Genomic DNA, 23,276 nt, shown 5'->3' on the forward strand with positions numbered 1-23,276 from the left:
TGGTCGTGTTTACTATGAAAACCTGCATCCCGTCAGTCAGTGTGTCGTGTCACGCCTCGTGTCACACAACTCTACATCTGACCTCAAACCCTTAGATCTCCATATATGGAGCTGACCTGTTCTGACATTATTATGTTGATCCTTCCTCAACCGTCCTTCCTCTTCGATCTTTCCCTTTTTACTGATACCTGTCCATTCAAACTCTAGACAGGCCCGCCCCAAAGTTATTAGTAGAGTTCTCAACAGGCCCGAAAATGAAGGTCCGGCCCTACCTGGGCCCTCATCAAACCCTGTACACTCAAGACACTGCCCCCGCTGCCACCCTTAGATCTCTATATGGAGTTTACCCTTTCTGACATTCCATATGTTGATCTGACCTCATCCTCATCAAACCCTGCACACTCAAGACACACTCTATATATGGCCAGACCTCATCAAACCCTGTACAGTACACTCAAGACACTGCCCCTGCTGCCACCCTTAGATCTCCATATATGGAGCTGACCTGTTCTGACATTCCATATGTTGATCTGACCTCATCAAACCCTGTACACTCAATGCGATGCGTGCACTCGCCCTCAGGGCGTCTTACTTTACCAATAGTAACCATGCACCTTTACTAAATGTTCAATACAGGACTTTTTACTTGTAGCAGAGTTTTTCTCCATTGTGGTACTGCTACTTTTACCCAAGTAAAAAAACTGATATTACACTCATTCTTTTGCAGGGAAGTCTTTGTGGATGGTGTAACGCAGTAACGGAACATGAAACATACTGCACAGAAGCATCATAACACCATAATCACAGCCGTTTGGATTACATGGATTACTGGGATCGTTTTGATGATGTCCTCGATGACCGTTGGGTGTCGTGGATATGGAACCAAGACATGAGCTCAGTGTGTGGAGCTTACATGGGATCGATCGTCTCCAAGGAGGAGTGACCCTCAGGCTAAGCTCTGTGACTTCCCTGTTCCACCCCGGATTTGAACGCGGGACTCCTCTGCGCAATTAAGTGCTGACATTTGTATACCAGTGAGCCAATAGAGCTTGCCTGCTTGCTCTGGGGAGAACTTGATGTTGACCTCCCAAGTACAATTTGTGTCAAAACAGAAGCTTTATTTTATTGCAGTTACTATCGACTTGGAAAGAAGGACTTGAAGTCACTTTTAGGCGACATTCTGAAGACAAATTCTCTCGTTCATGGTATAACACCACTTTGTGGGCTCAAAACTACCATTATCCAGTGATACTACCATTTTTTTGATTACATATTTTTCTACCCCTTATTTGCTAACCCATTTAACCCATTTTCGGCAAACGGATTACAAATCTCTACGAAATCCAGCACCTCCATGGCACCGCTCGGAGCCCCCTCTCCGCCGGCAGGGCCGGGGGTCCGCGGCGGCGGGGCGGGAGGAGGCCTGTACGTGCTGCGGTGGCTGGGGGTGAGGATGTGGTCCCGGAGGGGCACCCTGCTGTTCGCAGCGCTGTGGTTCGGCTCCTGGTGTTTCCTCAACGGCCTGGTGTTTGTCCACAGGACCATCCTGTCCGACTACTGCACAGAGGACCGCAGTAGGACCATCCTGCACACTCTGGTGAGTCCACGAGTTACTGCACAATGCTATGCTGCGCTCACACACTGGTGAGTCCACGAGTTACTGCACAATGCTATGCTGCGCTCACACTCTGGTGAGTCCACGAGTTACTGCACAATGCTATGCTGCGCTCACACACTGGTGAGTCCATGAGTTACTGCACAATGCTATGCTGCGCTCACACACTGGTGAGTCCATGAGTTACTGCACAGACCGCATGCTGCGCTCACACACTGGTGAGTCCATGAGTTACTGCACAATGCTATGCTGCGCTCACACACTGGTGAGTCCACGAGTTACTGCACAATGCTATGCTGCGCTCACACTCTGGTGAGTCCACGAGTTACTGCACAATGCTATGCTGCGCTCACACTCTGGTGAGTCCACGAGTTACTGCACAATGCTATGCTGCGCTCACACACTGGTGAGTCCACGAGTTACTGCACAGACCGTATGCTGCGCTCACACACTGGTGAGTCCATGAGTTACTGCACAATGCTATGCTGCGCTCACACACTGGCAACTACAAAGCTATACAGGCTGCCATTCATTTTCAATGGAATGGTATAGCCTGGAGCACGCAGGTGCGTGCGTGTGTGTGTGTGTGTATTACAACCGTATGTATGTGATGTTATGCATTGGTGTCACCGTCTGCTACGTTTCTATGAAGACGGCTTCCATTCATCCAGACCTATACAGCTATTAAGATCGGTCTCATGTGATCGGTCCTTACTGAATCACTCTACCATGCACCACACTTTACAAACCCAATGTTTATTTAGCTACTGTAAGCCTGCGTGCGCATGTGTGTGTGTGCGTGTGTGTGCTTGTGTGTGCTTGGGTGTGTGTGTGTGTGTGTGTGTGTGTGCTTGTGTGTGCTTGGGTGTGTGTGTGTTTTGCCAGGAGCGAGACGTGAGTGTTGCATCAACATTGTGCAGTCAGATAGTGTCAGAAAATACTTTGGTGGTTAAGTGCTCGCACGCATGCATGGACACACACACAGACACACACGCACGCACACGTACACGCACACACACACACACACACACACACACACACACACACACACACACACACACACACACACACACACACACACACACACACACACACACACACACACACACACACACACACACACACACACACACACACACACACACAAAAGTGTTTGGGTCAATAAATCTAAAGCATGCTGTGTGATCTCATCTAACATCTGATAAGGACTGACAGGAAGTAGAACTGTCTGTGTGTGTGTGTGTGTGTGTGTCTCTCTCTCTCCCCATCTATCTCTATTTATGTGTGTCTCTCTCTGCCTCTGTCTGTTATTTTTGCCGATGATGTTTGGTTTAGGGGCCCTACATCAAACACTGTAGGGGGAAAGCCCGAGGGTCTCCTGAAGATATCATTCTCTTGAGCAGCTGCATGCGACTCCAGAAAGTGGTAGTTTGAGGGTCTAATCTGTCTTATTTATACCATCTTGTCACCTCCGTGGAAAGGAATCGGGTGTTCAGAAGTCTTCTCTTCACTAGTGTAGAGGGACAGGAGGGGCCTAGCTAGTACAGAGACCACTGAATTTAAAGGGATTTGGTTCACCCCCAAAATGTTTCTTTTTCCTATTGATTACTCACCCCATGGCGACTTAATTTCTTGCCTTCCAATAATTTGATGATCAGCAATGGTTCCCTATGGAGACAATAAGGAGACAATAAGGAGACAATAAGGATCCGGTGCTTCACAGGTACAAGGACAATAGCACGGACTTTAGAGCCTTTTGAAATGTTTTTTTTTTGTGGCTTTCGCCTTTATTTTATTTTATTTTTCTATGGAGGGACAGACAGTAGGCTGACAGGAAATGGGGAGAGATATGGGGGGGGGTAACATGCAGTAAAGGCTGCTGGTATCGGGAGTCGAACCCGCGGCACACTGCCAGACTGGATTACCAGTCAAGGTGCCTGGACCATTAAGCCATGGCCCAGGCCCATTTAGAGCCTTTTATTAGGTGCTAAGTATACAGAATGACTGACGTTTCGACCTTGCGGTCTTCACCTTTCACCTTTCGGTGAAGACCGCAAGGTCGAAACGCTTCTGGGGGGTCCCTGGAACAACATAGTTTCAGACGGGAGTCGGTGGCCAAATACATATTTTTTGGGGGCGTCCTTAACATGAAAATGTTTGAGAACGACTGACATAGAAACATGCGTTTTTCAGAAAACTGTCAGGATTTAGAAGACATTTGTAGAATCGTCCTCAGGGTGGTCATATGGGTGGGCCACGAACACTTTTGAGATTTTCAAACAAAAAAAGGTCCTGAGAAGCACTGACCTATATGGTTTTAAGGGGTTAACACTTAGACATCAGATATTATGTATCTAATGGTCTGGCTACTGGGGGATTATATGAATGGAACACAGACCGTTCTGTTGTTTACACAGAAACATAAACTGGCACAATGTTCTACAATTACACACTTTCTGACCATTAGCTCCACTTCTGACACTCTCTTTTTGTCTCGACTCACACGCACCGACGCACGCACATACAAGAACGCACACGCCACACGCACGCACACAACACACGCACGCTCGCTCGCACATTAATCCTTCTGTGTTTTGAGATGACATCCATATTTTTGACCAGGAACATTACAAGAGAATCCATTCCGAAAAATCCAGCCGATTTGTGTTAACCCTATCCTATACTTCAAAGTAAACAAAGCTGTCAAAATATCCATTCGCAGTTATTTATGGTATATATAAGACTCTCTCTCTGTCTCGGTCTAATTCGCTTAAGGCAGGTGGCTGCCGTTTTTCCATACCAAATGCTGTTGGGTCTTTGCTCTTAAAAAGCAGCTATTTTCAACCATTTTAATTTCCAGGACCCCCGGTGTGATATGCATTAAGCCACGGACCCCCCGTTTGATACAAATTCTCATCTCCAGGAACTCCAAACTATACACTGTCAAATCAACAGGATGAAAATATGAGAGTGGTGCTATAGGACAGAGCAATATCAGGGCCACACACGCTAGATGGCTAGACTCCTGCAGAGCCTCGCCTTAAAAAATGAAAACAAAACAAAGGTGTTTTGAAGTGATGTGGTTCCGGGGTCGTGACTCACATTTGCTGCATGGTACAAAGCCAAAACATATACAGTACATCACACAGTCTGCAGGAGAGCTCCCTGAACCAACAAAGCCCTGCTATTATTATTCACAAACGATCCCTCTTAAAACAACAACAAGTGAAACCGCTTAAGCGTGAAAATGATTTAGGACGCATTGAGGCCGCGTCCTGCTGTCATCGCTGCCAGGTGCCAAGCGGATGACAGGCTGGATTTCCTCCCAGAAAGAAGTTTAGAGTCTCCAGACTCCCCGTGCAGACTTGTCTGAAACGGCTTCAGGTCGTGCTGTGGCAACCCGGAACAAAAGACCCACAATCCTCTCTTCCGGCCCCTGCATGAGGACCCCCCGTCCCTCTATTCTCAGGGCGGTAAATCTGTCTTTGAACGGGGGGGAGATTACACGCTATTTGAAGAGTTTCACTTTGTACCTGCTGAGTTGTGCATAGACGAAGAGACTTTGTGTGTGTGTGTGTGTGTGTGTGTGTGTGGTTCTGTACAACTGGATCTCCATGTGTGCCTGCCTAGGCTATAGCTAATCAGGGCTGTCGGATAGGCAGTTCAGGATATGCGCCTATATCAGACCGTCTCGATACCGGGAACTGCACTGGTCAGGGACGGGCAGAGAGTGTTAGAGAGGCAGAGGCTGAAAGAGGGCACTTTTGGTCAAAAATAGTGCAAACGTGCCGCACTGCGACGAGTTGAGAACTTGTAGATCAGCTATTTTCGGGGTGCAAACCAGTACTCTTTAGCTAGTGGAGACTGGAGAATGAGATGTGGGTTACGACATGGATTTTTTCATTTTTTTTAATATATATTTTATCCCACGATTTTGTAACCCATTTTTCACCCCTGTGTCAATCATCTACTGTGATCCCATGGGCTCTACACACCCTCCGCCAACCTGTGGAGAGCAACAGACTTAACTCATGCTTCCTTCATGCTTGAGTGTCCAAGTTGCTCCTTTACATGGATTTCTAAACAAATTTGTTCAACGCAAAATACTGTGTTCAAGTTCAGCAGACTTTGGGTGAAAAAAGCAATTCTCCTGAATGCTGCCTTCCAGCATGGCATGGAAAGGAGAGAAGGGCATTTGCATTTCTTTCACCATTAGTAAATGCTGCATTCGTGGTCTGGAGAGGGCAGTTGTTTTACAGACGGGTAAAAGGGCAGGGGCTCAAGCCCCCTTTGATGTCTATGTGTGCACGTCCCTGGCACTGGTCCTACAGAGATTTAGCAAATTTAGAAATGCATGGTATATCTTTTAGCACATAAATAAACGCAACAAGGAAATTCTGACTGTCTCTCTCTCTCTCTCTCTGTCTAACTTACAGTCTCCTGTGTAGAACAGGAATGCCATATGAATGATATGATTTAATCCATTTTATTCTAGTGATTATAGGCATCAAGCTCTAGATGAAATCCTGTTGACAGACTTAAGCCAGAGTTGAAACACTAGACCACTGGTTCTCAATGTATGGGGTCCATGGATCCCCAAGAAGGGTCCTTGAGGATGTTACAGGGGGTCCTCAGTTAAAGGTATAAGAGGAACCAAATGGACCCTTTTATACTGGTCTGTAATTCAAAGATTGCACAAATGCTGTCCCATCTAGAGTTCAATTAACAGGATGTTAGTGTGATTTCCATGGGTTTCTGAAAGTGGGTGGCATGGCAAATGTTTCTCCCAGAATATGGACGCTGGGGTTGAAGTGGCTCTGTGTCAAGTATACATTTATTTTCAATCTCTCACGGAAATGGATATTCTCTCCGAGTGACATGCTGTATGTTAGGGCAAAATATTTATGTTCCATAATATGACATACATGTAATGTGCTATAAAGTATAACAATAATGTAATTCAAGGATGAAAAGGTTATTTCCAAGGGGTGCCCTGGGCCAAAAAAAGCTGTTGGCCAATCAAATCCAGATGTTACGTTTGTGCCATTTGTTGGCCAATCAATTCCCGATGTTAAGTTTGTGGATGTCCAGTTGAAACACTTTTAACGCCTTTTTATAACCACTTGAAACCCCAGCGTGCCTGTTATATCCTAGGAGAAACATTCGCAAAAAATTGCTGATCCACACATCTGTAGATCGGATATTTTTGGCGAAGAGATTTGGTGTTAGATGTGAAGAAAGCGAACAAAGTACAGTTGTAAACTCAAGTCCGGTTCTCTAAGACAAGAGGTTTTTTCAGCCTTGCAGACCCTGAATCACTAGCCACGCTCAAAATGGTGAAATGGCATGAAAATTCAGGCTGGTGAGTGTCAGGCTCGGTTTTAAGTGGTTAAATCAGTTTCATTCCTTGCATAGTTACCGCACTTTGGCTTGCTGTATATTAGACCCCGAGGGACCCCAGTAGGGTTTAAACAAGGACAGGTCCCCAGAGATTTTAAACTGGCCAAAGTAACCCCCCTGTACAAAAAAGGGAGCAAATTAGAACCCGGCAACTACCGCCCTATTTCTATTCTAAGCTCCATCTCGAAAGTGATGGAAAAAATAGTCTATGAACAGGTTGAAAAGTATCTTGCCACTAATAAATTGTTGTACGAGTTCCAATCTGGTTTCAGAACATCCCACTCCACTGACACATGCCTTCTCTATTTGAGCGACCACATCAAACACGAGGTGGATGCTGGAAAATACTGCGGCATGGTCATGCTGGACCTCCAAAAGGCTTTTGACACCGTGAACCACTCCATACTGGTTAACAAGCTAAAAGCTATTGGTTTTGATAGCACATCAGTGAGCTGGATGCAATCCTACCTGGAGGGGAGAGAACAGATGGTGGAAGTGAACGGAACAATGTCCCCCCCCCTCCCAGTGAGCTGTGGCGTCCCACAAGGAAGCATACTAGGGCCTTTACTGTTCCTAATATATGTAAACGACATGACTTCAGCTTGTGACTGCAACTTGTTCCTGTTCGCAGACGACTCAGCACTGCTGGTCTCGGACAGGAACAAACTGCAGGTTGAAAAGACCCTCAGCTCTGAACTCGGTAGAATCTGCACCTGGCTCGCTGATAACAAACTATCCTTACACCTGGGAAAAACTGAATCCATTCTCTTCGGATCAAATAGTAATCTCAAAAAGGCAGATGGCTTCTTGGTTAGAGTTGGTGATGATATTATCACACGGAAGGATCAAATTACCTACCTAGGTTCCATCCTGGAGGCCAATCTTTCCGGTGATAAGATGGCCACCAACGTAATCAAAAAAGTCAATCAAAGAACAAGATTCCTCTACAGGATCTCCTCACTGGTCGACAAAAACACCTTGAAGACCTTAACAGGAGCCCTTGTACAAGGTTTCTTTGACTATGCATCCACCTCCTGGTACCACAGCACCTCAAAGGCCCTTAAAACAAGGCTCCAGACCTCCCAAAACAAACTGGTCAGGCTCCTACTTGGCCTCACCCCCCGAACCCACCTCACCCCTGCCCACTTTGACAGGCTGGGATGGCTTAGGGTCGACGACAGAGTACAGCATCTTGCAATGGGTCTGGTCCACAAGATTAGATACACCACCAAGATACCCATGTACCTGTCTAAATACTTCCTTAATGTAAACGAAGTCCACACCCACAACACCAGAGGGAGTGCAACAAACCATGTACAACCCAGATTCGGCACAAACAAGGGACTAAATTCTTTTCGCTCCTATGCGACCAAAATGTGGAACGCCCTACCAACAGTCATTAAGACATGTGAATCCCTTGGCTCCTTCAAAACTGCTCTCAAAGGGCACCTACGGATGGCTGCAATTCGAAACTGGCCTCTGTAAAAGCTGAATTTGTATCTGGATTGTACTATGTTTTTGTATGGACGTGGTGTTGGGTGCCTGCACATATGCACACATGGCATCAACGCATGGTGTTGTGTGCAGGCGCCCTACACTCTGTCTTTGTACTATGGATTGTACTATGTTTTTGTATGGACGTGGTGTTGGGTGCCTGCACATATGCACACATGGCATCAACGCATGGTGTTGTGTGCAGGCGCCCTACACTCTGTCTTTCGTTTTCTTTTCTTTTATCCCCCTGTTCCCCTCACTGTATATATACTTTTTTTCCCTTTTCGCTTCCTATATGATGAATTCCTGTTCTGTTCTTTAACTACATAGAAGTGTCTATTTGTTTGTCTCTAAATGTTTTGATGAATTGAACAATGTGGACCCTGTTGTAAACAAGTGTAAGGCTTAATTGGGTCGTCCACTCACAGTTAACAGTCTTTGTATTGAGTTTGTGCTTGAAATGTACTGTAATTCTGCAAACTGTTAATAAAGATTTCAATCAATCAATCAATCAAAAGTGGTAAAAAAAAAGAACTGGTGAGAATAACTGCGCTAAACTGATGAAAATGTGCTGATAGACTTAAGCCACAGTTGTAACATGAAACCATGTCATATATTCTCCAGCTCAAAGTGGGATCAACAGGGGGGACTGTGTAAGATATGGGAGGTTTATTTATATGAACTCATTACGTTGATGATGTCATTCGGTGCGGTTAAAAATACACGCGTGGGAAACGGCGAAAGCTCCTCATTTGCTCAGAGACAAAAAAACACATGAACTCAGTTAACTTGCAGTGGAAAACGAATACACAAGTGTGACACGACACTGTATTTATGATGACTGGGATTCATGGCCGCTTATAATTTACAACATAAAACATTGTGTTTTATCCATGCATGCAGGCCAAACTGGCACAGGTCTGAGCGGCCTTGTCCTACTAAATTCAACAATGCATTCATCAACTTCTAAACCGAGACATATAGTAGTGAATCAAGTTTTTGTTAATATTATTATTATTTAAAAAGTTCTGCGTTGTGGCATTTGTAAGCCTTTATTTGATATACTTAAGAGTCCAGAGACTTATTGCTTGACGTTAAATGTTTAGAAGGATGCTACAGTAGGTTCATTGTTTACCTGATATCCTAGTTTCTACTGAGGCACTATGCTGTTTTCTCTGCACTCTACTTGACTATTTACCTTGTTGTTTATTGACTAGAGTTCATGCTTACTCACTGATTATTATTATCTCTCACTTGTACAGTAAGTCACTATGGATAAGAGTGTCTGCTAAATGGCGAAAGGGCCTTTCTGTGTGGAGTTTGCATGTTCTCCCCGTGTCCCCTAGGGTAGGTAACCTCGCGAAAACATGCAGTAATCCTGGTCTCTATACTGCCGGGGCCGCGTGATGGAGGGGAAAGTAACTGCTTGGAATAACAATTTAGCAGACACTGTATGGTAAATGACAGCAAATGGTCCAACCGGCTGGGAATTCGAGAGGGGAGCATTTTGGGCCCATAGTACACTCTCGGGTCACCCACGTTTTTGTAATTTTCATATAACACTAACATCCAGAAAAGCTTCTGTTTCCTGCAGCTCTCTTATTACAAACAAGTTGAAATGGAGTTTATCTATATCTGAATCATATTACATGTGTTTATTTGAACAGGAGTGTATCTATGTGAATCCTCCAAGTCTGTTTGTTTGGCTCTTGGGCTGTTAGTTTTATTTCCAGTTCATGTTTAGTTTCATTTGACAGCCTCGCTCCTTTCCTCAGGCCACGGAGAGGACACGTTGTTTTTTTGTAGACTAGTTCAGTGGTTCACAACCTTTTTTGACCTCTGCGCCACTAGCACGTATTATTTTAATAATCCTCAAGGACCACCCCACACACCTCCCCCAACCATATTATATTTAGTATAAGAAGGCATTTCTATTTTACTTAAAGTGATTGTGACATTAAAGAAAAAAGTTTTTGTAATTTTTCTCATTTGTTTAGGTTTTCTGAGCTCAATTGTATACCCCCAAAAAACGGAACTTTTAACATTCAATAGATTTTCTGTGGTTTTCTGGCTCAAACTGATTTTCCTGTGGAGTGTGATGTAAGAGCCAGCAGGTTGGTTGGTGACTGGTTGGTCACTGGTTTGCCTGTTTTCATTGCAGCTCAAAAGGCTTCACAGACACAGATAAAATCGACTAAATGTTCAAAGTTCCGGTTGTTTGGGTGTAATTGAGGTCAGAAAACCTAAAAGAAAACCGACATTTTTCTTTTTTGTAAAACATTTACATTGCCAGATTCATATACTTAGTTGCTCACTGGTCTCCTATACAAGCTCACAGATCGCTGTGCGACTCTGCATGAAAGGAAGTCAAGCCCTTAAACAGTGGTTTTTATATTTCAAGCTTCTTTCAGTGGTCTTTTGACCGCTCCAGTGGTCTGTGGACCGGTCCAGTGGTTGTTCAGCGGTCCAGTGGTTGAGAAACAGTGTGCTAGAGATTCACAGCCCCCTCGTGTGTGAAGTCTTCGTCACGCTTGTTGAGTGCAGGTGTCCTACAGTGAGTGATGTGTTTTTATCATTCCTGAGAGAGTTAACCCTTTACCCACACGTTACACATCATCTAATAATACCTTGAAGCCCCATTCACACTTCATCACACAACAAACCTGTAGTGAGCTTGTATATCTGCTATTCTCAGCCTTTCTCGGCGCGCAACAGATCATAAATTAGGCTTGACCCTCATCGACCCCATGAGCCTTGGAGGTTTTCCTTCTTTTTTCCTTTAAAAAAAAAAAACTTGCTGACAGAATTATGTGCTGTAAGCTGTTTTACACATAAGCACTGTGTTTTTATCATTCCGGGTATTCTTCATAGCCAGAGGGGACAGAGAGACATCCAAATCTCTGCTCGCTCGCTCTCTCCCTCTCTCTCTCCCCCTCTCTCTCTGGGGTCAAACTGTCTCCGATCTTTATGACCTCATGTCAGTGGAAATGTCGGCTGTGTTTGTTTTGGTCTTTCATAATCCGCTTTATGGACGTCCGTCCGTCTGTCTGTCTGTCTGTCTGTCTGTCTGTCATCTTGTGATTCATTCAGTCTCCCTATACTCTCTCTGTCAATGGGTCAGCATGTCTGTCTGCCCGTCTTGCTGTCTGTCTGCTAGGGAAATGACTTGGAGACAGAGTTTAGGTGAAAGAGCGGCACTGGCAGGCAGATAGGAGGACACAGTAGTGTTGTAAGGACAGACACATTTAAAACATAAACGTAGTTAGTACATTACTAAAAGATATCCATCCATCCATCTTCAACCGCTTAAAAAAAACTAAAACATACCAAAACGGTGTCAAAACCAACTGAAGACTATGAAGAAGTGCTGCTCATGGACCCGATCCAGCTGGACCACACTGCCGCTCAGCTCTGCCAACAAGGACTCTATATTGTGTGCTTCTCAAACTTCTTGATTTTAACGATCCCCCCATAACTCTGAGAGATACAGACATTTAAGTGTTCATTTGAATTTTTGAAACCCCCCCAAGGAACCCTGAGGCTTTGAGAAAACACTGAGGAAGGATTGGCTGATTGATTGACGGATGCTGGCGCCAACGAGCGTGCTGATCGACACCTCAACGGTGAAAGAAATGCTGCGTCGCTTTGTAGATTTGTATCTTCTGCAGCTGCCAGTGTGAACACAGCATTAAGGGTATATATCCATTTCTGAAGGGCATTATGTCAAAATGAGGGCCAACGACAACCATGGCCTCAATGATAAAATTCCTACCCTGAGGCTACTTTTACTTAAGTAAAGAATCTGAGTAAACTTTTTCACCACTGTTGATGAGTGAAGCAGACCATATGAGATAAACATAGTGTATATCAAACTGACAGTGGGTGTAAATATGGGTTGACATCACTGTGTTGATTTTTAAATATAGTGAACCGCAAAGGGTTTGATTCATGTGTTTGTTTTTTTTCTGTCAGTCTGAAGCTTAGTTCGTTATCGTTTTGTTTTGTCCCCTCTGGCTATAAGGGCTTAACTGACCACACAGAATGACACGTACGGTAAACGTTAACACATAAAGGCACGAACAGGGTTTGAGAAGAAAATTAAAAAAATAGGCCTATGGCAACATTTTCCAAATTTCATCATGCTTTAAGTAGCATGTGACATGTCAAACTAGAGGGTTTTCATGATTCTGAAACCATTCCAAACATTAGTTTTGCACTAAAACACCCCTTGGGCTAAAGAACGGCCATAGCCATCAAATGTGATGAGGTCAGCACATTTGGGCACATTTGGGCACGTGAGAGAGAGTTCCATTTGTACACTCTCAGAGTTAAATTTTACAATATCAATTGTGGGTCCAGAGATAGAAATGCCATTAAATGGGGGTCCGTATTGCAAGTCTAAACTGGGGGTCCTTGAAATTGAACAAGAATCACTGACAATCACTGCTAGAGCCGTACAAATCTTCTCTTATGGGGGGTCCCTGGCATATCTTTTCAAATGGGGGTCCGCGGGCTAATTTGTGTCAATTTGGGGGTCATGAAAAAGTTTGGGAACCACTGGGTTAATGTATCTATTAACCTACTCAAGGAAAGAGAATAGAGGTCCAGCTCCCGGACGCTCCTTCGCCTGCATGGGTGAAATGTACTCACAATGCACTCATATCATATCCCCAAACTTTCATGTATGGGACTAGTAATAATAATTAGACCTATTTTGCCTGAGTGCTGTGGTGAAGCAGGGGGGGTAGTTAGGGGTTAACCCATTCTGAACGGGAACCCATTTTGGTGTTAGCATCATGTTGTGCTTTAGCTATTGAAAAATAGCAGATCTACAAGCTCATAGCGCGCCACCGAGTGGCGCGCTACGAGCTTGTAGGTCTGCTATTTTTGAAAAATCGAAGAACGACTGACATTTTTTTAGAATCTGATCTCAGGTAAGAATGGGTTCATTAGACCCAGTGTGTGTCCTGCAGTGGAAACCTCGTATGAATCTGATCTCAGGTCAGAATGGGTTAAGCGTCTTGCTCGAGGACACCTCGACGCATTGCCGGGGACCTCTGCTTCCCAGACTCCCAGATGGGCTTCTTTACTCATTCAGCGGTGGCTGCCGCCGCATAGCTGAATAGCTGAATGTGCTCTGGATATAAAGGCTCTATAGAAATGCCTCCTCCATTGAATCCTTTTAAAGCTCAGGCTCAAGACATTTTATTCACTGACTTTGCAGATTTTGTTATTTATCATTGGTTGTTGGTATTCCATGTGGGTGTCATTGAGCTCTATACGATATTTATTCTGTTCTGGTTTATGTCCGTGGTTTGTGTGTTTGTGTGTTTAGTTACTGTACCTCAATCCTGCTCTGTACACCACTTTGGTCAGAGTTTTCTTTTACATGATTTATGAATCAATCAAAAACCAATAACAAGAATTGCCCCCAAAAAAGAAAAGAAATTAATAATAATAAAAAAAATAGACACAAAGAAATGCCACAAGCGACAGCTCAAAAATGCACCACAGTAATAAAAAGAGCTTACAAAACAATCATCCAGCCTCCAAACCCGAACCCTTGCTTCCATACAGCATAACAGTCCATCCTCATGATTTATGTATGATTCACAATAAGCTGTTCCACATTCCTCACGCACACCATGCACGCACGCACACTCACATAGGTTAGTTTTCACTATACTTGTGAGACCATCAACATTTTCGGCACAGTCATTTTATGACTGCCATTTTTAAACCCTAACCCTTAACCCATTCTGATCGGGAACCCGTTTTGGTGTTAGCACTATGTTATGCTTTAGCTATTGAAAAATAGCAGACCTACAAGCTCATAGCGCGCCACCGAGTGGCGCGCTACGAGCTTGTAGGTCTGCTATTTTTGAAAAATCGAAGAACGACTGACATTTTTAGAATCTGATCTCAGGTCAGAATGGGTTAATCAGACCAGTGTGTGTCCAGTGGAAACCTCGTATGAATCTGATCTCAGGTCAGAATGGGTTAAAAGCCTATAAGCTCACTATACAATGTATTGTGAACTTGTATATATCTGATATTTTCGGTGTGTGGCCGGAAGTTTGAATAAGGCATAACTCTAAACCACAACCTCTAACCTATCCTCTAAACGTCTATATAGTCCAAACTCTAACTAAAATAATATCATTATACTTGAGTGTGCTTACAATTTAATTTCCTTTTTTTTTTACCATAAAACAGCCATTTCTCTTGTAAGGACCAGAAATATTGTCCTCACAATGTCTACTTATGAAATTCTACTACTGTATACCCACTATAGAGGGACATTTGACCCTTATAGGCTAGTAATAGAAGTGTGCACTGCCAGCGCACGCACACACACACACACGCACACACACACACACACACACACACACACACACACACACACACACACACTAACTATACTTGTGAGAACATATAACATTTTACTCTTTGACTGCCCAACAGTACCATCTAGTAGTGGCTCAGACTGCCAAGGTTTTAGCCCCTTTTAATAAGTGAGACCGACGGAATTGACGCACTTCCGGGAACGCGGGAGCATTTCAGGAGTGCACCCTAGATACATGGTCAGTGATCACACCCTAGATACATGGTCAGTGATCACACCCTAGATACATGGTCAGTGATCACACCCTAGATACATGGTCAGTGATCACAGATCACACCCTAGATACATGGTCAGTGATCACACCCTAGATACATGGTCAGTGATCACACCCTAGATACATGGTCAGTGATCACACCCTAGATACATGGTCAGTGATCACACCCTAGATACATGGTCAGTGATCACACCCTAGATACATGGTCAGTGATCACAGCCTAGATACATGGTCAGTGATCACAGCCTAGATACATGGTCCATGATCACATGGTCAGTGATCACAGCCTAGATACATGGTCAGTGATCACACCCTAGATACATGGTCCATGATCACATGGTCAGTGATCACAGCCTAGATACATGGTCCATGATCACATGGTCCGTGATCACACCCTAGATACATGGTCAGTGATCACACCCTAGATACATGGTCAGTGATCACAGCCTAGATACATGGTCCATGATCACATGGTCCGTGATCACACCCTAGATACATGGTCAGTGATCACAGCCTAGATACATGGTCCATGATCACATGGTCCGTGATCACACCCTAGATACATGGTCAGTGATCACAGCCTAGATACATGGTCCATGATCACATGGTCCGTGATCACACCCTAGATACATGGTCAGTGATCACATGGTCCATGATCACAGCCTAGATACATGGTCAGTGATCACATGGTCCATGATCACAGCCTAGATACATGGTCAGTGATCACAGCCTAGATACATGGTCAGTGATCACACCCTAGATACATGGTCAGTGATCACAGCCTAGATACATGGTCCATGATCACATGGTCCGTGATCACACCCTAGATACATGGTCAGTGATCACACCCTAGATACATGGTCAGTGATCACACCCTAGATACATGGTCAGTGATCACAGCCTAGATACATGGTCAGTGATCACACCTTAGATACATGGTCCATGATCACATGGTCAGTGATCACACCCTAGATACATGGTCAGTGATCACAGCCTAGATACATGGTCAGTGATCACACCCTAGATACATGGTCAGTGATCACACCCTAGATACATGGTCAGGGATCACAGCCTAGATACATGGTCAGTGATCACACCTTAGATACATGGTCCATGATCACATGGTCAGTGATCACACCCTAGATACATGGTCAGTGATCACAGCCTAGATACATGGTCAGTGATCACACCCTAGATACATGGTCAGTGATCACACCCTAGATACATGGTCAGTGATCACACCCTAGATACATGGTCAGTGATCACACCCTAGATACATGGTCAGTGATCACACCCTAGATACATGGTCAGTTATCACAGCCTAGATACATGGTCAGTTATCACAGCCTAGATACATGGTCAGTGATCGCGCGCGCACACACACACACACACACACACACACACACACACACACACACACACACACACACACACACACACACACACACGCTGTAATTTGTCCAGCATGTCCAGCTCTTTTTCTTCTCTCACAGGCCATCTGTCTTGTGTTAATGTCAGCTTCCATAAAACGTTAACGTGTTCTTATGGAGTCAGACAGTAAGCTACACTACCTGAACATACAGTCTCTCATTCAACAGACATCTCTCATGTTAGGGTTGGGATCCGATTCCCTTTACGATTCCTATATTCCTATATTAATCTTCTTCCTTTTTTTTTTTGATAAATGTAATCATGCACACAGTATTACATAGGCTACATATTATCGTAGTTGTTCTCAAAGTGAGGTCCAGTCTCCAGGGACCCTCTGGGACACTTGATGTTGTTCCAAATGGACCTGTCAGAGTTAATGTGGTCCTTGAAATGTAAAAGTTTAAGAACCACTGGTATTGGAATTAGACCGGAACACCGGATCCCAACCTTTGTTAGCGTGTGTCGACAAATACACTGTCAATCCCTAGTGTTCATTTCACTCACATTCTGTGAGCTTGTAGATCGGCTATCCAAATCCGCCATTGCTTCATGGGGTGAAAACAACATAGCTTACCATTGGAATTGAATTAGGGAACATACATGGTCACATGTGTGTTTTATATTTATTTTTTTTCATAGCTAAAAGTAATGTGAAGCAGGGAAATTGTAGTGCAGGTGATTGCAAATTGCAATTGATTGATTGATTAAATACTTTATTGGCAGAAATTTTAACGGATATCACCGAAACAAAATCCCTGTGGTCTTGTTTCCATTCAGGTCCTTGGTATTCAATTCCTAATCATGACATGAAAAATAAGGGGTTATGCAATAACCGTGGTTATTTAATCAGTAATTTGCGAAGAATACGCACCCCCCCTCCCCACACACACACACACACACACACACACACACACACACACACACACACACACACACACACACACACACACACACACACACACACACACACACACACACACACACACACACACACACACACACACACACACACACACACACACACACACACACACACACACGCACAGTTTTGCAGATATCCTGTGTTCAGATCTATCAAAGAACACCACAGATAACACAGAGGACATCACTTCCCATCTCCAGACAGTCTGATCCTGCAAACCGTTGATAAGCATTCGTAGATTTCGTACAGAGCGCTTAATTTGCATAAATATGATCTATGGGATGGATGAGAGAGAGAGAGAGAGAGAGAGAGAGAGAGAGAGGCAGAGACACAGAGAGAGAGAGAGAGAGGCAGAGGACAAATGGACGAGGAGTTGGAGAGAACATTGGGTGGTGGACAGAAAGCAAAGGGAGGATGAATGGAGGGCAGAGATAACTATAGACACTGAGGCATTTAACCCATTCTGACCTGAGATCAGATTCATACGAGGTTTCCGCACTGGACACACATTGGTCTGATTAACCCATTCTGACCTGAGATCAGATTCTTAAAAAATCAGTCGCACTTCATTTTTCAAAAATAGCAGACCTACAAGCTCGTAGCGCGCCACTCGGTGGCGCGCTATGAGCTTGTAGATCTGCTATTTTTCAATAGCTAAAGCATAACATAGTGCTAACACCAAAATGGGTTCCCGTTCAGAATGGGTTAATAGAGAGAGGTAGACTTGCATGTCTCATGCATAATAATTAATGCCGAGGCTTAAGCTCAATTATATACTCCACCGCACAATGGTGTTGAGCTTCCAGGATAGCGGATATACAAGCTCGCAACTCGTTGCGTCCGTGAACCGCTGTGAGCGTGTAGATCTGCTGTTTCGGAGGTTCGACACCGGCATGCGAAGAAGCTTAACTTAGGCTGACTGCCAGACAGTCTGAATGACCAAAACAAAATGTCCTGCAGGTGCTGTGTCCTTGTCTGTCTCTGCTCGAACGCACTCGCACGCGCCACGCCCGAGAACACATGCACGCACGTCGCACGCACACACACACACACACACACACACACACACACACACACACACCTCATCTGTATGGAAAGCCACATCATTCTTTCTGTCTACACCATCTCCCTCAGCTTTCCTACCGTCTGTCTCTCCTACACTTTCTCTCTCAGCTTTCCTACCGTCTGTCTCTCCTACACTGTCTCTCTCTCTGGTTTCCTATTAGCAGCTGTCTGTCCGTCAACCGTCTCAGCTGTCTGTCTATGCCTGCCTGCCTCAGTAAAGAGACACAGACGAGGACAATGGGCTACAAACTCTCCTTAACAATGCAGAAACAAAAGTTTGTCTTGAAGATAGAGAAGTTGCTGAGCAGAATGTATAACTCGCAGATAAGCAGTGTGTGTGTGTGTGTGTGTGTGTGTGTGTGTGTGTGTGTGTGTGCGTGCGTGCGTCTGTCTGTTTGGCACTATACTTTTATAGAGTGACCTGAGGTTTGAACCCTGAAGGCACAGCCGAGGTTAGAAATGTGTTACACAGAAAAAAGTAGAGACACAGAATGTGATGACACGTTTATGATGAGCGGTAGGAGTCTCAAAAGTAGAATGAAAGTCTTCTATCTGCTGTCTCTCTCTGGATCAGCTCTATACTATTGGCACGGCAGGTTGTACAGTATGTCGGTTGTCGGTTTGTCGAGTGAGAGAATGAGGAGAAGTTTGTGTATATTAGTAACCAGAATCAATGTGTCAGGAACAAAAGTGGTTCAAGTAAAGAGACAACACAAGTCCAGTTTACTAAGTCTAGAGGTAGTGTAGACAGTGCAGACAGCCAGTAAGAGTTGCGTGAGTTGCGTGCGTGTGTGCGCGTGCAGAAGACATGCATTGCATGTGCACACCAAGACATGCGTGATCAGGTCATGTGATGTCACGTAAAGCTGTGCAGCTTGTAGTTAAAAGCATAGACATTCTAGATGTGATTATAAACAGCTCAGTAAACGTTCCACATATAATGAAACGTCACGCTGAGTGCACGCAGGCCTGGCTATAGCAGCGTCACCTGTGTGTCCACCTGGAAAAGTACAAACCAAGACACCTTTGCAAATTAGAGACAACAAAGCATCTGTTGAATTTGAGTCTGTATGTGGGTCCATTTGGATCCCTATGTGTATTTACTTGTTGTTGATGTTGTTCTTCATGTCTTGTGCTTGAGGACCCCAAGCAATGAAAACATAACTGCTGTAACTTGTTATTGACAGGGAAGCCGTTCTACAGTCAATTAACTGTTTGTTTGCGAACATTATATTTTCTATTAATAACTAATATCTTAGTAAACTTGACCTTTGGCTCTGTTGATGCCCACTGCATTAGGCAGTACAGTGTGTGTGTGTGTGTGTGTGTGTGTCATATAGCTGTGACATGACAAAGAGAGAATTGAGGCGGTGGCGAAGCTGTCACGGCAGGATATAAATTAGCGCCCTGCGGCGCAACTCCACTGTTAGTTTTGACAGCTTTCAAAGCCTCCTCTGCCCACAAGCCAAAACAGCAACGCTCCCCACATACAATGACACGCCGTTATGTGTGATTGCCTCATTGTGAGAGATTATGAGACAGTTTTATGAAAGGTTCATGCGGGCCAAGTGCCTCTAAACCAACAAGACACTGCATGAATGAACAGTGGCATCCTCCATCATAAATGGGGATTCCCAAGCTAATAGAATTAGAAACTACACAGCCCTATGGACTCGAGGGCAGAGACGAAATGTTTATATAATCGTCATGGGGGACCGCCCGCTGTTGCCAGCCAGGGTGTTCTTGCTGGTGGTGGTTTCATATTGGGAACAAGTAGCCTAAGCAGAGTATAGTACTGTATGCATGCATACCCATACCTGGCAGGTGAAAACAAGCACCCAGATTAGCATTTCAATGCCTGATCTGTGTACAAGGGACAGGCAACGCGGTCCACCCCCCACCACCCCCCATCCCGGACAGTGAGGAAAAACGAGGTGTTAAGGTGCCAGACTTGGATGGTTAGAGCGGCGCGATTACATACAAAGTCAATGCAAGACGAGAATTGCGCGAACGGGCGCGGCGCGACCTGGTGGGGAACAAACGGGATGAACTGCAGAGGCGAATATAGATATATGGAGATAAAACAACAGCAACATGTTTGCAATGACCAAACATGCCACCTGATGATGTCACGACAGGTTTCTGAATAGTCCACAATTCAGCTCACCAACGAGACACGGTTAGTAGACAGAAATGGTGCCATAGCATTAGTAAGGACCAACTCAAAAGATAAAGGTTGAAAAAGGGAAGCGAAGTGGTCCTTTAAATGGTGAAATGGTTCAAGTGGGACCGGTAAAACAAGTGTTTGATTCTCTCTCTCTCCTCTGGCAGCTGTTCCATTATCGAGAGATGAGGCATTAAATATTTGGGGACATTCTAGCTGCTTCCTGACCTTTCCGTGACAATGGGACGGGAGCCTTGTGTCACACACGCAGCCTTCAGCCATGCTGATCATAATATACACAGATTTATCTCTTTATTGTGTCACCGAGACAGACAAATGGGCTGCCTGCCTGCAGGGACAGACAGACAGACAGACAGACAGACAGACAGGCAGACAGACGGGTTGAGGGCCTGCAGGCAATTGAATGGAGATGTTTACTAAACCATTATGTGTCTGTACAGAGAGGTTATCTGCTCTGGATGCTGACGCATGCGCGCGCCGCACACACGGGAGAGAGACGTGAGTGTTGCATCAATATTGTGCAGTCAGATAGTGTCAGAAAAAACGTCAGACAGACAGACAGACATAGTGTGGTGTCATTGTCCCCACGGCAGTGGTCCTTTCTTGTCATGGTTCTATTGTCAGACGGTGAGACATAGGGTCTGTTGATAACATGACGGCATTCATCTCACGGCAGTGGACGAAACATGTCGCTGTTCCACGGTTGACGGTTCTATTCCCTATAAACCCTGTCACTGAGACTGAGAGTGCCTAGCTCTGAGTTAGAGTACGTAATCCTAAACTCATGGTTCACACCTCTATCACATTGTGATTCACATGATGTACGGTTTCACTTGTATAACAATCACATGTGCTCTCTGGGAGTATAACAGGCTACTTCACCCATGCACTGAATTACTGTACAAAGGACTTGAAACCACATGCCTACATCTTACATCACATATTCGCTTAATGTATAGTCCTTTTTCTGTATAGTCAAGATACACATACACATAATGTAAAGGTTATTGATTTGATCCATGCTTTGTCCAGCCATCATTATTCATACTGTAAGTACAGTATCAGCACCGGGGGGCATTGCTACAGCCTCATAAATCACTCTCTCTCTCTCTGTGTGTGTGTGTGTGTGTGTGTGTGTGTGTGTGTGTGTGTGTGTGTGTGTGTGTGTGTGTGTGTGTGTGTGTGTGTGTGTGTGTGTGTGTGTGTGTGTGTGTGTGTGTGTGTGAGAGAGCAGGGTTGTAGTTACATCCACACAGTGGAATAATGAAACGCACGTCAACACGTATACACTCTCCAAAACACTGCTTCTTTTTAGCCCTTCACCCCCAAAAAAGACCCAAACTAGTGAAAATAGCAGATCTTCAATCTCACAACACGTCGCTTCGCACCACGTTGCGAGCTTGTAGATCGGCTATTTTCGCTATACTTCTTAAACATTTGTTTTCTAATTTATGGCATTTCTCTGATTTGTCTTTTTTATTTCTTCATGAAATTACTGAGAAAACAATCATTGAATTTGTTTTTAATTCAAGAAACAAATACTTTTTTTGGCAATGTTTTTCGAAAATGTTTTGAAATGGGGCCTAATAATATATTTAAAAACAAAATGGTAGGAAACAAAAACTAAAGGGACCCATAAAAATGTGTCCGTGACCCACAGATGGGTCCCGACCCAGTGTTTGGGAACCTGTGCTCTAGAGACTACTAGATAAATAGCCTATACACAGTATAGAAGCTCACAATGGCTTATACGGCCTGACTCAGGTCCTGGCTTATAGGTCAAACGCTTCAAGTTCAATTTGTTAATGTTTTACCCTTTGTAAAACATTTTCATGAAACAGCACATTTTAATATTACAGTAAAAATCATTACATGATATGTTATGCGATACTGGATTGGTGCATCGGTAGCATACACACTGATACCAGTATTTTAGGCAATTCCTGATACCAGAACATCTATACTTGAACACTTTTTTAACCCATTTTGACAGTTTTCTGAAAAAGCTATGTTTCTATGTCAGTCATTCTTCGATTTTTCAAAAATAGCAGACCTACAAGCTTGTAGCGCGGCACTCGGTGCCACGCTATGAGCTTGTAGATCTTAGATCTTAGATTTTATAGCTAAAGCATAAGATAATGCTAACACCAAAAAGGATTCCCGCCCAAAATGGGTTTTAAGCCAACTCCCAAAGAGGTTCTTCTTGTATTCATGTATTCACTTTAATACTGAGGTAAAAGTCCATCAAATCCAATTTGAATTACTTCCTTTGAACGAAAAAGGTGACGTGTCGAGTGTCAAATGAATCTTCATTCAATTCACCTGTGTTCATTCCCATTGTTGCGTCGATATCTGAAAACGTTATTTATAGGTCCGAAGATTTGTCAAATTTGTAAATATACAATCTACATGCGTGTGCATTGATGCTGATGGAGGTGGAGAGCTTCACCTATCTAGGCAGTGTTGTCGACAAACAGGGCGGAACAGATGCCAACGTAAAAGTCAGAATTGGCAAGGCAAGAGCAGCTTTCCATCAGCTGAAGA

The 23,276-nt window shown here is 44.2% G+C and overlaps 1 protein-coding gene across 1 annotated transcript in view; it reads left to right on the forward strand.

The window, feature by feature from the left end:
• Nucleotides 1-23,276, forward strand: part of dipk1c (divergent protein kinase domain 1C) — a 56,916-nt gene that overhangs the window by 4,507 nt on the left and 29,133 nt on the right. Inside the window, exon 2 of the mRNA XM_080793545.1 lies at nt 728-1,597. Coding sequence (XP_080649671.1) covers nt 1,355-1,597 — 243 coding nt within the window. The 5' untranslated portion in view covers nt 728-1,354. The remainder of the gene's footprint in view (nt 1-727; nt 1,598-23,276) is intronic.

This window comes from Protomyctophum bolini (genome assembly GCF_963924005.1).
Source record: "Protomyctophum bolini genome assembly, chromosome: 21".
Taxonomy (NCBI): domain Eukaryota; kingdom Metazoa; phylum Chordata; class Actinopteri; order Myctophiformes; family Myctophidae; genus Protomyctophum; species Protomyctophum bolini.